The 13,794-nt window shown below is 34.1% G+C and overlaps 1 protein-coding gene across 2 annotated transcripts; it reads right to left on the reverse strand.

Moving 5' to 3' along the window:
• Nucleotides 1-8,269: 8,269 nt before the first annotated feature.
• On the reverse strand, nucleotides 8,270-13,177 carry LOC135439374 (coiled-coil domain-containing protein 34). Of its 2 annotated transcripts, none has more exons than XM_064698096.1 (2): nucleotides 13,017-13,177; nucleotides 8,270-9,483 (listed from the first exon to the last, which is right to left on the reverse strand). In XM_064698096.1, exon 2 carries the CDS (start codon nucleotides 9,450-9,452, stop codon nucleotides 8,418-8,420), a length of 1,035 nt encoding a protein of 344 aa, XP_064554166.1. In that variant the 5' UTR covers nucleotides 9,453-9,483; nucleotides 13,017-13,177; the 3' UTR covers nucleotides 8,270-8,417. The 2 variants fall into 2 exon arrangements, with proteins under 2 accessions (XP_064554166.1, XP_064554167.1); XM_064698097.1 differs by lacking the exon at nucleotides 13,017-13,177 and adding an exon at nucleotides 9,547-9,571.
• Nucleotides 13,178-13,794: the final 617 nt, after the last annotated feature.

The following is a 13,794-nucleotide window of genomic DNA, read 5'->3' on the forward strand; positions in this document are numbered from 1 at the left end:
AAACTATTAAAGTGTAAAATTATGTCAGCAATTAGGCTGGCAAACTCTGATACTTGAAATGGACGCACATGGCAGCAAATCGAGTTGTTTAGCGAATGTAAAAGGTATCTGGAATAGTGTGTAGCTATAGTCAGTGCCCTGTACCCTTGGCTGGCCGGGGCTGGCCGGTGCTGGCATCATTAAAAAGTCATTTACATGCAGGCTGGGCTTCGGCCGGGTCGCGGGCCAGCGACACAGCGATTGACAGACAGACTCGACTGTCTGACTGACTCGCTGACTAGCTGACTGACTGAATGGTTGACTGGCTGCGCTTCAGTTTGTTAATTTTAGATTTGAAACACGTTTTCAACTCAATTTTATCGCATGTTACGCCTTGTTGCCTTTCGCCTTTATGGCAAACAGCCTGAGACTGAGACTTTGGCCCTGCCAGCCCTGCCGGTCTTGCTTCCTTCCTTCATGGACCTCTACTCCGATGGCATGAATTTTGATTTGAAGTGTTGTCGCCGTCATTTCTATGTAGGCTTTGCTCCAATTAGAGGCCAAGCGTAATTTATGCGCCTCAAGAAACTTGCCTACAAATTGGCCATTGTTGCATTTGCCATTGATAGACTTTGTATAACCGCCTCCCCCCGCCTCGATTCGCCCCCACCCATCAAACACACACAATGCACGCCCACATGCGTGCTGCTCAGCAGGCAAAGTTGAACAAAAGCATCATTCAAAAAGTTTTAATATCATTTTGCATAATAATTTCTCAGGCAAAATAAAACGAAAGAAAAAAAAAGAAAATAAAAGTTCAGCCTTAAACACCTGGATGACCGCACACATGGGAATTCCGGCAGGTGGCTTACCTGAAAACTCATAAAGCTAATTAAGAAATGTACCCAACTTGGTTACGGCCAGAGTAGACTTTTTGGATGTGCTTTACTCAAATTTATTTAAAGCCGACAAGTGGCCAAGTGCGAAATGCATATTTATGCGCCGCAATGTAGGCAACACCTTTTGTCTCTCGAGAGCCGAGGCTAACTGGGCTGTAATTGAATTAAGTTTGAGTTTGTATAATTAGGCACAAGCCAAAAAGTTCACTATTTCAATATGCCCAAGTGAGTGTGTTCTGCAAATGGATATCGCCAGCATTTTGCTATGACTTTTTTTCATAGCTTACCATTTTATTTTCGTTTATTGATTCTTAAAAATATATTTTAGAAATTTTAAGATGGCGTTTCCTATAAATTATTTCATTTAAAATGTATTCTTTGTTGAAAATATCCATGGCGATTTCGAGGATATTTAAATAGGCACACTTTAGTGTGTTCTGCAAACTGATTTCGCTAGTATTCAAAAAGAAATTTGTTTGTTTTGATTAATTATACTATTATTTAGGAAATTCAATTTATACATTTATTATGATATTATTTTTATATATTTTAATATATTTTTTTAAAATTTAACTTAAAATATATTTATTTGCATATTTGTTGTATGCATGTTAAATATAAACATGGCGATTTAGGGGCTAAAATCATGTGCGAAGTGACCTTCTATTTGGTCTTAACTCATAAATAAATGCAATAAAAGGATGCAAGTTATAGTTTTAGGCGCTTTGTGCTCGTGTGTCAACACTTTTTGATAAACATATTTGCATATTTACTTTTCAAACGATTGCGTTGCGCTTCCCGTTGACCAAGTTTTGTGCCAGAGAAAAATCTTTATTTAATCAGTGCATGCTCGTAGTTGGAAAGTTTTTGGCCAAAAAGTTTCTCAGGCAATTGTTTCTTGCATTGTTTTTGCGCAAATGTCTTTTGACATTTTGTTTTGCATACTTTCAGGCAGCCAAATATGGATGTGATCAAATAAAAACTTTTGTACAAAATTACAAAAAGGCAAGCTTTAACCTGCCAAATGGGTCGTTGCTTGTCGGGCTCTTGCACACACTTTTGGTTGGCTAAAGAAATCTAATAACTGTTAAATCACCTGCAAAATGTTCATTTCACAGCGCTATAAACACGCAGCAAACGTCTTGAATACGGTTTGCCGTCTAGGCCACGCTTCGCTCGTCCTTGTTACGCAGTCATAGTGCCTTGTCGACTTAAACACTTACAAGGACTTAACCACCTCTTGTGTTATTTTTGCGTAGCCTGCCTGTCACTTTAATCTGGCGCCCAGCACGCAGCAAAATATTCATGTGAAGGACACCACACAGCACACCTGCGAATGGTAGCTCAATTTCTGGTAGAGGGTGGGTTGTGGCATGCACGACTAAAAAGTTATTAACACGCGGCTCTGACTTAAGTAAGTCATAGACGTCTTTTAGCTCAACTGCTCGTAGGGCTTGTACTACACGTAGTCATGGCTGAGCTGCTCTGAAAGTGAAAGCTTAGGCGCATATTGTAAATCTCTTGTTATGGATTAGTTACTGTTTAGCGTGAGGGGTTTAGCAATTATGACTTAATTTCTGCCTTAATCAATGAGACTACTATATAATGTATCCGAATCTGTCCATCATGCCTTGTACTTATTAGCCAATGCTGGCAGCTTATAGGTTTTCTTAAGTTAAATTTATATTAGCTTATATTAACTATAAACGTATAAGTTTAAGTAATATAAGTTTAAAAAAAAGAATTGTTTAAGCTTATGTTTAATCAGAAAGATGCCAATGAGACTTCTACATAATATATCCTAGTCTATTCATAATATGTTGTATTATTTTATTCATCACAAAGATGACAATGAGAATTGCCAGCGAATATCTTGACGCAGCAATTTCGCTTTCATATCGGATCCTTCTCGATTTCTTATCGCTTTCCTCTCGATTTCTTAATGCTTTCTTATCGCCTTCTTTATTGATAGATAATGGATGCGGCGAAGATCTATAAAAAGTTGAACTAGAAATTCTTTAGGTGTAGCAAATAGGAAAATGGTATAATTTGTGAAAAATTATAAAGAACTTATATACTATCGCCTGGGAGACACTTTTACGATAGTAATCAAAATTGGTGTTCAGCCTAAAAGCAGAAGACAAAACTTAATAAGTTTTTATTTGGCGCTTGTTGATGCAATGCAGAAAAAAAATTCAAATTCGTCATAAAGAAAGAAAAAAAGCAATACCAAAATGTGAATTCGTTTTAATTGTTATAAAATATTTAATTATTTCCATCTGGATAAATATAAACAAACAACATTTTTATTTCAATAATTATTTACTAATTTTTGCATATTGCTCAGAGAAAATTTCGTATTTTTTAATTTTTAATAAAAACTTGTAAAGCTGATTTTTTTGAGGGTTTTTACACACAGTCGGGGCACGTCGGAAGTTTGACTAAAAAAAGATAATATAAATATAATTTAATTAAGCGTTTTGCTTTTTTAATGAATTTGATAAAATTCCAATAAAAGGTTTATATTATGCTAAACGTGAATGAACAAACAATGGAAATCAGTCGAGTTTTTTTTTTTATATTTTTACTAACTAATTAAAGTACGAGTAACAAACAAATGCAACCGACTGAGCAATACTCTGTGAGCTGTAAAGTTGGGGTGTTCTCTAAAAGACCTAGAAAAAATTAGGGCACAGAAGAAGTGCATGTTGCACAGTTTTTCACTTTTAGAGAAGTTCTGTGAATTATTTCGAATAGACGAATTTAGTTTCTTTTGTCCCGAGCACACTCTAGTGTTTGTTCAATACATCAGTTATCCATATCTGCCATTTCTAGTTGCTGTCGCCGACAAGGCATCGTCTTCACATTCTACCCTCGCATTGCTCCCGTTTCCATGGTTATTGATCACTCGTCATCACTGTGATATATTTGGGTCCATTGTCTGGGCATAAAGCCCGGTCGGCTCTCAAATGTTCAACTGTTCAACTGTTCGCCTGACCACCTGGCAGGTTGCTTTGTCTTATGCTCAATTGTTGGATTTGGTTTGGTTTTTGCTCCTTTTGGTGAACGGCTGCCAATGCATTATTTATGTGCCCAGCATGCCGCAATTCTGTGAACAGGGCATATTCATTGTTTTTACCATTAAACACGTGGCAATTTATCTTTATTTTTTGTTTATTTTGTTTTTCTTTCTGCAAATGTGTTTAATCTTTGAGCCAGCTTTTTCATAGCGGGCGGCCGTGCAAGTTTTTCTTATGTAAAATGTTCACACGCGTGGCGGATTGAGATTAAGAGCAGACCATTTAGTTAAATGAAACATGGCGAGAGCTTTGAAAACAATTCATTTTTAATCAGTAAATGTTTTGTTTTCGACGTAGACGGGTTTCAATATTTCACAAATTATATAATTCGTTATACAACTGAACTATCACTAAATATACGTTGTTAGGTTTAAAATGCATAAGACAATCTCTTCTTTTCGGCATGAAACCAACAAATAAAGTTATGTCTCTAAACATGGAATATGTTCAAGATATTAATTAATATAAACAGATAAAAAAGCCAAAATGCATTTTATATAATTTATTAAAATAAATAAAAATAATAAAATTCAAATATAAATCTATAAATATTTTGAATATATAAGTATTTTATATTTGGTATTTTTTTTTTATCAATTGGACAAGGATTTTTTGAAAATTACATATTTGTTTATTTTTGTGGTTATATAAACGTCCGTGAAAGTTAAGTTATAGAAAGTTTCATTACGAGAAGGACATATTAAGAGTAAATTATTTTTCAATTATATATTTTATTTTATTTAATCGTAAAAATCAGGTCCGTAAGTAATTGGAATTTTTCTTTAATTTGGAAAATAATAATTAAATTAACATATAAATTTATATGAATTTTTATATCAGATGAATTATTTTGTATTATTTATTTATTATTATTTATTTATTTATTTATTATTAAGATAGGTTCCAGAATCAAAAATACGATTATTTTCAAGACTATTAAAAGTTCAAATGTAGCCATATTTTTGCAACTTTTAAATTCAAGTTGTGATGTAAGAAGTAAAAAAAGATTAAATATCTTTATACTTAAAAATAAATTAATGATTAAGAATTATAAATTAGTTAAAAAGCAATTTATTATTATCAACAAACTCTGGCTATAAATGTTAATAATATAAAAATATATAAATAAATATATATAAGCCAGAGTTGAATTTGATATACATATATATATAAATTCAATATATATATATAATATATTTTATATATTTATATACTACTTAATATATATTGAATATAAAAATATATGATATTTGTTGTGGTTATCCGTATTTATTTTGTTGTTCTAATTTTATGATAATATTGTGCTATAAATATAAGCTATATTATATTGTCATCTAACCGATTGAAATTAAAAATACCTCGCGTTTGGTTCTTCATTTCCTTAGGCCAATGCAATTGTTGCTTAACCCAACCACAGACCAAATTACGTAACGTTAAAGCCAGATTCAACGTGCCACATTCTAGAGTGCAACCAATGAAGCATGCAACTGTACACAAGTCGTGGCATACACAAAGATACTATATGCCTACACTCGCACACCCACACACCCACACACACACACACTCACACACTCACACACACACACACAGGCACCTACACCCACATTCGAATGCGTTTGTGCGCACAATTTGGCCAGTGGACTGTTCGGTCTTCTTGGCTCGAAATGCCCACTACAATAATATCAAAGCGAAAGTGCGTAAACAATGCAAACAACATGAAAGCGACTCTCGTCTCCGCAAGCTCGGCTTGACTCTCAGGACCGGAGCGTGGGAGGCGGGCATGGTTGCATTGCTTGCTGAGATGCAACACAAAATCCCAACAATAACAGCAAGGATACAGACAAGGATACAGCGGCAGCAACAACAACTAGTTAGTGCAAACTACATTGATGACGAATAACATGCTTCAATACCTACCAAATTTAATCCTGCCAATGCTCACACATACAGTACACGCACACACACACATACACACACACACATACACACACACACATATGTAGAGCATTCTAATACACACAAATGTAAACATCGGCTTGACCAGTGCGTGTGCGTGTGTGTGCGCGTGTGTGTGTGTGTGTGAGTGTATTTTAGCTGGTAGCAGGAAACCAAACTAGCGTTGACCTCATCAAAAGGATTTGCCAACGTCTTTTTGGTCTTTTTGTTTGCCAAGCTTTGAACGGCCTTTGACTTTGTTCCGTGTAGTCGAGAGTGCGGCGGTGTATGTGTGTGTGTGCTTATAGGGAAGGGGGTGGTGCGGCACTTAGGGCAAGCGCAAGCGGTTTGGAAATTGTGCAAATGAACTTTAGGCCTTTGGCTTATTTTGTTTGCATTTCGGTTTTGCTTTGGCAAAGAGCACTTCATATGACGGCAACTATCTCTCTTTCTTTCTCTCCATCTTTTTCTCTGTCTCGCTCCCTCTCTGCTCTGCTGCTGCTTGTGTTTGCGCCTAAAAACATGCTTTATTTTATTTTTGACAATATAATTTTGTGACTTTACGGACAGTGTTGAAAATCTAATGAAAATGGCCCAAGCCTCGCCACGCCCCCATCTACCGCCCACCCACTCCCCTTATGACACATATCTGAGACTGAAGCTGACAACAATTGATATCCTATTTTGTGTGTCCTGTGCGGTTCTGTGCACACTCTCTGTCTGCTTGGTATTTTGTTTGCTTTTGTTTTTTGCTTGTTATTGCAAATTGTTTTTTGTTTTCATCTGTCACAGTTTTACAATTTTCCACAGACCGCCCCACCAGCCCCTTGCCACCCTCTCTAACCCCTTTCTGTGACACTGCATTCACTTATCGTATTGGTTTACGAAATTGGTAAAGCTCTGCTGACGCAATTGTTGAAATTGACTTTTGAAATGCTGCACGATAATGTTTGGTAGTTCAGTGATAACAACAAATAAGCACGAGACGCAAAATGTTTCTTTTAAATACAAAGTGGAAGGGCTACTAAAGCTGAGAAAGGTTTGTTGCATGTTCAAGAAACCAACTACGGATTGTCCAGTTCAGAGCGAATGGGGTCTTAAAACATATTTGATTTTAAGCTAAGGCTTAAGCTATCAAATCTGCTGTGCACACTGATTGATTGATTGACAGCTTGCTGATCAATGTAATAGCTTAAGTGCAGGCAGCTGCATTCCCAACTTGCCCAAGGCTCGAAAATTTGTGGAAAAAGGTAGCAGAAAACCTTTTGGATTTAATCGGAATGGCTTCCGTTATTTTTGAAAAATACATCCTGTTATTATTATTATTATTATTATTATTATTATTATTATTATTATTATTATTATTATTATTATTATTATTATTATTATTATTATTATTATTATTATTATTATTATTATTATTATTATTATTATTATTATTATTATTATTATTATTATTATTATTATTATTATTATTATTATTATTATTATTATTATTATTATTATTATTATTATTATTATTATTATTATTATTATTATTATTATTATTATTATTATTATTATTATTATTATTATTATTCTTATTATTAATGATTATTAATGATTATTATGATTATTATGATTATGATTTTTATGATTATGATTATTCTGATTATTATTATTATTTTAATTATTATTATTATTATTATTATTATTATTATTTTATTATTATTATTATTATTATTATTATTATTATTATTATTATTATTATTATTATTATTATTATTATTATTATTATTATTATTATTATTATTATTATTATTATTATTATTATTATTATTATTATTATTATTATTATTATTATTATTATTATTATTATTATTATTATTATTATTATTATTATTATTATTATTATTATTATTATTATTATTATTATTATTATTATTATTATTATTATTATTATTATTATTATTATTATTATTATTATTATTATTATTATTATTATTATTATTATTTTTATTTTTATTTTTTATTTTATTATTTACTGTTTTCTACCCAAGTTTGTAAACCTAAAAAAAAAATAAATAAATAAAATAAACCGTTTCAAAAATGTATTAATTAATATATTTATTTATCATTTTATAGTTTTTTTAAGGCACTATATGGGGTTACAGTGGTTTTAATTTTTTTATTATTAATTTTATTATTTTTTTAATACATTACATCATTTTTTTTTATCTAGTTTATGAATTATTATTTATTTGTTTAAGTATACCTGTAGAATTGTTCAATTGCACTTGTTTGAAAGGTTATTTAATTGCGTTTGAAAAAATCCTAAATTTTTGTTTGTTGGTTGAAAAAAATATTAATTCAAATATTAGTTAAATTATTGTTGGATTTGTTTTTCTATTTTAATTTTAATTAGTGCCCCTCTTACATATTTACGGCTGTATTGTGAAAGGAACTGAAACTTCAACTATTCAATTACTTTTCTATTGATTCACATATACAATATCAACATTTGACTGAATTCACACATGCAATGTTATAACTCCTTCGGTGACTTCTTGATCGGCTGCCAGGGGACCGGATTTAAATATATTTCGGAAACGGTTCCACGCAGCGAATCCATGCCCTGATTCATGGGCACCGGCTTCGGTTTGCCATAGGCATTGCTCATCCAGTTCTGCCAGGCCTTCTCAGCCATCTGTTTGCGGCGCTGCTCCTCTCGTGCCTTTTTAAGGAGATGATGCTGTTTCTCCTGACGCTGGCGCTGCTGTTGCTCCTGCTTCTTGAGCCACCAGCTCTGTACTACCTGTCTGATCTCGGCCTGGGGCACATTGCGCACCGGCTTGTTGCTCGCCTTGGCTCTGTTTGCCACAGAGCTGGCTGCTGCCTGCAGGGCAGCACGCTGCATATGATTGTCCATACGCTGTTGCGCCGCTTGCCGCGCCTTATCCCGCAACCATTGATCGTAGGAAAGCTTGGCCAGCTGCTTGCGTAACTCGTGCTTCTCAATTTCATGTTCACGTTCCTCCTTCTGGCGCTGCAGCTCCTGCTGGCGCAGCCTCTGCTTGGAGGCGTACCAGGTCTCGTAGGCCACCTGTGGCTGACGATCCAATTTAAGACCATCCAGCTCACGCATATAGTCGAGAATGCTGTCCTTTGAGCTCAGGCCCAGCGAAGGTACTCTATTGCTCGGTTTCTCCATATGCTTGTGGGAGCCGTACATGTCTGTGTAGCTATAGAGAGAATTGGTATCCGCTTTGCTATGGGTATACGTGCTCCCATGTGCTGGCGGCAATGAGAGCGGCGTGGACGATGACGATGAGGATTCTCCCTGATCTTTATATAACAAATTCGATGTGCCTTCCATGTTGGAGGGCTCCCATCGTCGCGACGACCTATATTCCAGTGTATCTAGCCCCGATTGCTCTGAGTGCTCTGAGTGCTCTGAGTGCTCCGATTGCTCTGATGGCTCTGATGGCGTTGATATGCTGCAAATGCGAGTGCGTCCAGTATAAATTTCATCACTTAAAACGATTTCCCCATCGGAATTCATGTGTCCACTAAATGCCATTGCTGTTCATGTGTTGTAGTGGTATGTGTAACTGCAAGTGCAAAAAAAGTATTGTATTTTAAATACAACAAATTTAAATTATGTGCCTAGCTACCTGTCAGACATGACTTTCATGTAGTTCTAAATTGAAACGGGCTGACGTTTGAGCGACATTTGAAGCTAAATATTTTGTATATTTAGCAAATAAAACCCTATTCTATAAATGGCACACTACTGCGTTCAGTCAGATGACATTCCCATTAGATCATGAATTAGCCAGAATGTCAAATCAATCATATATACATATTAACATATCACATCAACATACAGACTACAGAGACTGAACCATATAGCGCGGCGCACTGAGCTACAAATATTCGAACTATCTTTACACATATGGAAAGCTCAAGCTTCGAACGATTCGTTAGTGCCTTATTATGGTAAATATGTTTTTGAATAACAAGGCTGCTTGTTTTCGATCTTAATGAAATTTTCAGGAAATAAATATGGCATACAAATATGTGTTACTACCAAGACTTAATGCTATAATTCTCGAGTTATGCTTAAAAACTGGTTGTTAAAATTGGTTTTTATCGATTAGAAGGTGATTTAAAGTACTCGCGTGTGCTTTTAATTACAAGTCTCCAACCCAAGGTATAAAGAAAAGTAAAGTAAATCAAGATAAAAAAAAAATGTATGAAACAAAAATTGAATTCAAAAATTTTTGGTTCAATAATTAAATAAAAAAAATATATTATTTGAGGGTAGATATTTAAAAAAAAAGATGGTACCATAATATAATTAGGAAAAATCAAATAAGTATAATACCTTGAGAAAATAGCAAAAATTTCAATTTCAACAAAGCGATTTATAAAAAAAAAGAAAGCAAATTTGTATAAACAAAACGTTTAGTCCGGTTTAAGGCAAGGCTCATGTTAAATACGAAATTGGAATTCGAGGTCTGTTTCGGCTTGGCTTAAAACTCGGCTTGCAGCCTTTGGTGCTTTACCAGTTGCAAGTGGAGTCTCTTCCTGCGTATTTCAATTGCCTTGTATATTCTGCTTCATTGCCAAGCTGTCAATGCATCAGCTACTCATATTAACCGCCTATCAATGCTGCACCATAAAATATTTGTCAGCACAAGACACACGCGCGCACTCATACTCACACACACACTCACAGACTTGACATACACTCCCTCACACACGGACACATGGTATGCAATTAAGCCCACACGGCTGCCAATCGCTGCTGCATATGCAACGAAAAATGTTTAATTACAATACAGAAAACAACAACAATTACAACGGCGACAACAATAACAAGTGCCTAGTGGGGCTGACGAGGGTCGTGCGGAGGGGCTGGGGGCGGGGACGAAAAAAATATACTTTGTTGCTGGCTGGTGCGAGTGTGTAAACCTCAGCCGCCGACACATCAGCAAATGGCGGCGGCTCATTGACATTTCCGCTGATTACTTTATGGTCCCACACACACACACACACACACACACACTCTCGCACATGCACACACATATAGAAGACTGTCGCAACATGACATGACATTTCAGCGCCCAACACGAATCGCCACCCAAACCCAAAACGTTCACTGAGCGCAGCACATGCAACTAGACCTCATACGCATACCCTTTATGCGTGCATATAGGGTATACACAAGTGTCATATTAATTATAAGCATACCCTTTTTGTATATATGTGTATATATACGGCTTTATATGTGGTATACGTCAAGTTTAAATTAATGTCAACAATCATAAATTATATAGTTTAATTATAAGCGAAAAACTAAACGGAAGAAATATTTTAGGTTGAAATAGAAATATTTTAGGTTGATTTTACTCTGATTATATTATATAGTTTGATTTAATTTGCTTTCAAATAAACATCTTTTTTAAAACTTAATTGAAAAGTAGAAAAAGTTATTTAAAATAAATAATAATAATCCCAATAATCCTGAAGATCAATGGATTAAAAGCGTTCTCTCTTGATACTTCAGCAAGAATATATATACTTAAAGGGTTTAAAAATGTAATCCTTTGATATTGATGAGAATATATAAACCTTAACGGATTAAAGATGTTTGCTATTGATACATATTAAGAATTAACGTACTTCAAGGGATGGAAAATGAGTTGTCCCGATATTTTTAAAGAATATATATACTTTAAGGGCTTAAAAATGTTTTTTCTTCATACTGGACTTAGAATATATATACTTCACGGTATTGAAAATATTTTCTCTTGATACTGGATCAAGAACATTTATACTTTAAGAGATTGAAAACGTAACATACACATTTCATTAGGGTATCTCTTCTAATGTATTTAAACTTATTTAAGTAATTAGCTTGTAAGAGTATTCACAATTCGTTAAAGCCACGTAGGGAGACCTTTTTGTCACACATCTCAAAATTTAATGACAGTCTAATTATGCGTGCAAATGGTTTATAAATATTTTACAACGCCAGCCCGTGACCGTGACTTGGAACTGAAAACTATGGCCACAATGCCGCAGCCACTGTCCCCTGCCCCAGCCCCAATCCCTGCCCCTGACCCAGCCTCTGTTTCTGCCCACAAGCAGGCATATCTCTGCTCACGCTCTTTCTTTATTCGCTTTGCATTTTGGCTTTTCGACTGTCCACACTAGATGTGTGTAAGAGTGTGTGTGCGTGTGTGCTTTGCGCATCGCTGATTGCATTGCGGTTTTACGAGTTCATTATTGTTAATTATACGCCGTGTTGCCTGCCAAAGAGCGCCCTTTTTGATATAAACACCGTGCTGGCTGTCAGTAGCGAAAACATGACTTATTTATAGCTTGTATAACTATATTGGACACCACTGTCATACTGCAGCTATCTTTAAGCGGTCGCCGGTTGTCAATGCCCTGAAGCGGGGCGGGTTTTGACAGGCTTGAGGTTAGCAAAGCCCAAAATCGGCCATGAAATCCATTAGGAAGATTACGTACATTTAAAAATGCAATGCAAGGAATTTAGTCTTAAAAAAAAAAGGGAATTTCAATTGCATAAAGTAAAACTTAGAAAGCTTATTGTGATTGTTGCCTCTGACGAAAATTGCCTATAATTAAGTTATTTTTAAAAATCGAATGGAGGCAGTTTACAGTAAAGGCGCAGAGTAAACTTAATTGATTATGGCTGAATAAGAATAGGAAAAATTAATATCTGTGACGCACTTGTGACCTATTTCTTATTTGGGCTCGTCGGGCACTAGGTTCTGTCTTATGTGTACTTAAATTCAAGCAAAATATATTTCTATGTGCTCCAAAATATTTTAATTCTTCGCAAGAATCGTACACTTGCCCCAGCTGTGCGAATTTGAGTTCTTTCATGATTGAAATTCTAAACCTTTTGTTTATGGAACAATATTTAGCTTTAAATAAAGAGGATGCCACAAAATTTGCTGAGCACGCGTTAAGAACTGTGCGCTTCAAGCAGGAAGCTGCTTTTGATGATCAAAATTGTGCCCACTTTTTATATTTGGTGAACAGAAGCGCAGCTTTCTATTCAGATCTAATTCGCATAGTTGGACAATTTGTTAAACGTTTAACTTACTTGCAATTTTAACAATGAAGTTGAGAACTTGATAATTTCAAAATCGAAAGATTCTTTATACGCATCCACGATTCTGCGTTTGCCTGAAAGATACAAAAACAACGATTTTCAATAATTTAACAATACTTTCGCACGTTCCTATATTTTTTTTTGCACAACACTAAAATTCCAGAAATACATATACATATATATAAATATATATATATACATAAGTATATACATTTTTTTTTTATGGTTTTAATAAGTTTATCTAGGCCTACTGAACATTGTCGATCTGAAAATATTTGTATATAACAATTTTAGACTTTTAAGTGAAGTTCAATAAGGAACTATTTGTTTACTTCAAAATGGAGTGTAGAATAATATTGTGGCTTGTGTAAAGAATTGGAATAGTACATTTTAGGTTTTGGAAGTATTTTACAATTTAAGAAAATATTTTTCTGTAGATCGGTTAATTATATAGAAACGATTAATCAAAATATGCACTTAAATCATTCAAAATTTAATTTTATATGCGTGTAAAATATTTAGAAAAAAATAAAATTATTTTAATTGAAATATCAATTAAAATATGCACCTAACGCATTCCAAATTTCTTTTGATATGCACAAAAATATTTGCAAACATTTTAAAAGAAATATAATGCAAAATTTATTTAAAAAAACAAATTGATTTTAATTTCAGATTTTTTGTCCGGCTTTTCGTGTTTTCCTTTGAGCATATAATTTATTAAAGTATTTTATATAATTTATTTCTAATTACATGACGTTTGTGTCTT

This window comes from Drosophila montana, unplaced genomic scaffold (genome assembly GCF_035044405.1).
Source record: "Drosophila montana isolate Dmon_TW-CO22-7 unplaced genomic scaffold, ASM3504440v1 contig_402_1, whole genome shotgun sequence".
NCBI lineage: Eukaryota > Metazoa > Arthropoda > Insecta > Diptera > Drosophilidae > Drosophila > Drosophila montana.

Excerpts from the sequence above, each read along its gene's own strand:
- LOC135439374 (XM_064698096.1), bottom strand. The coding sequence starts at position 9,452 with ATGGCATTTAGTGGACACATGAATTCCGATGGGGAAATCGTTTTAAGT.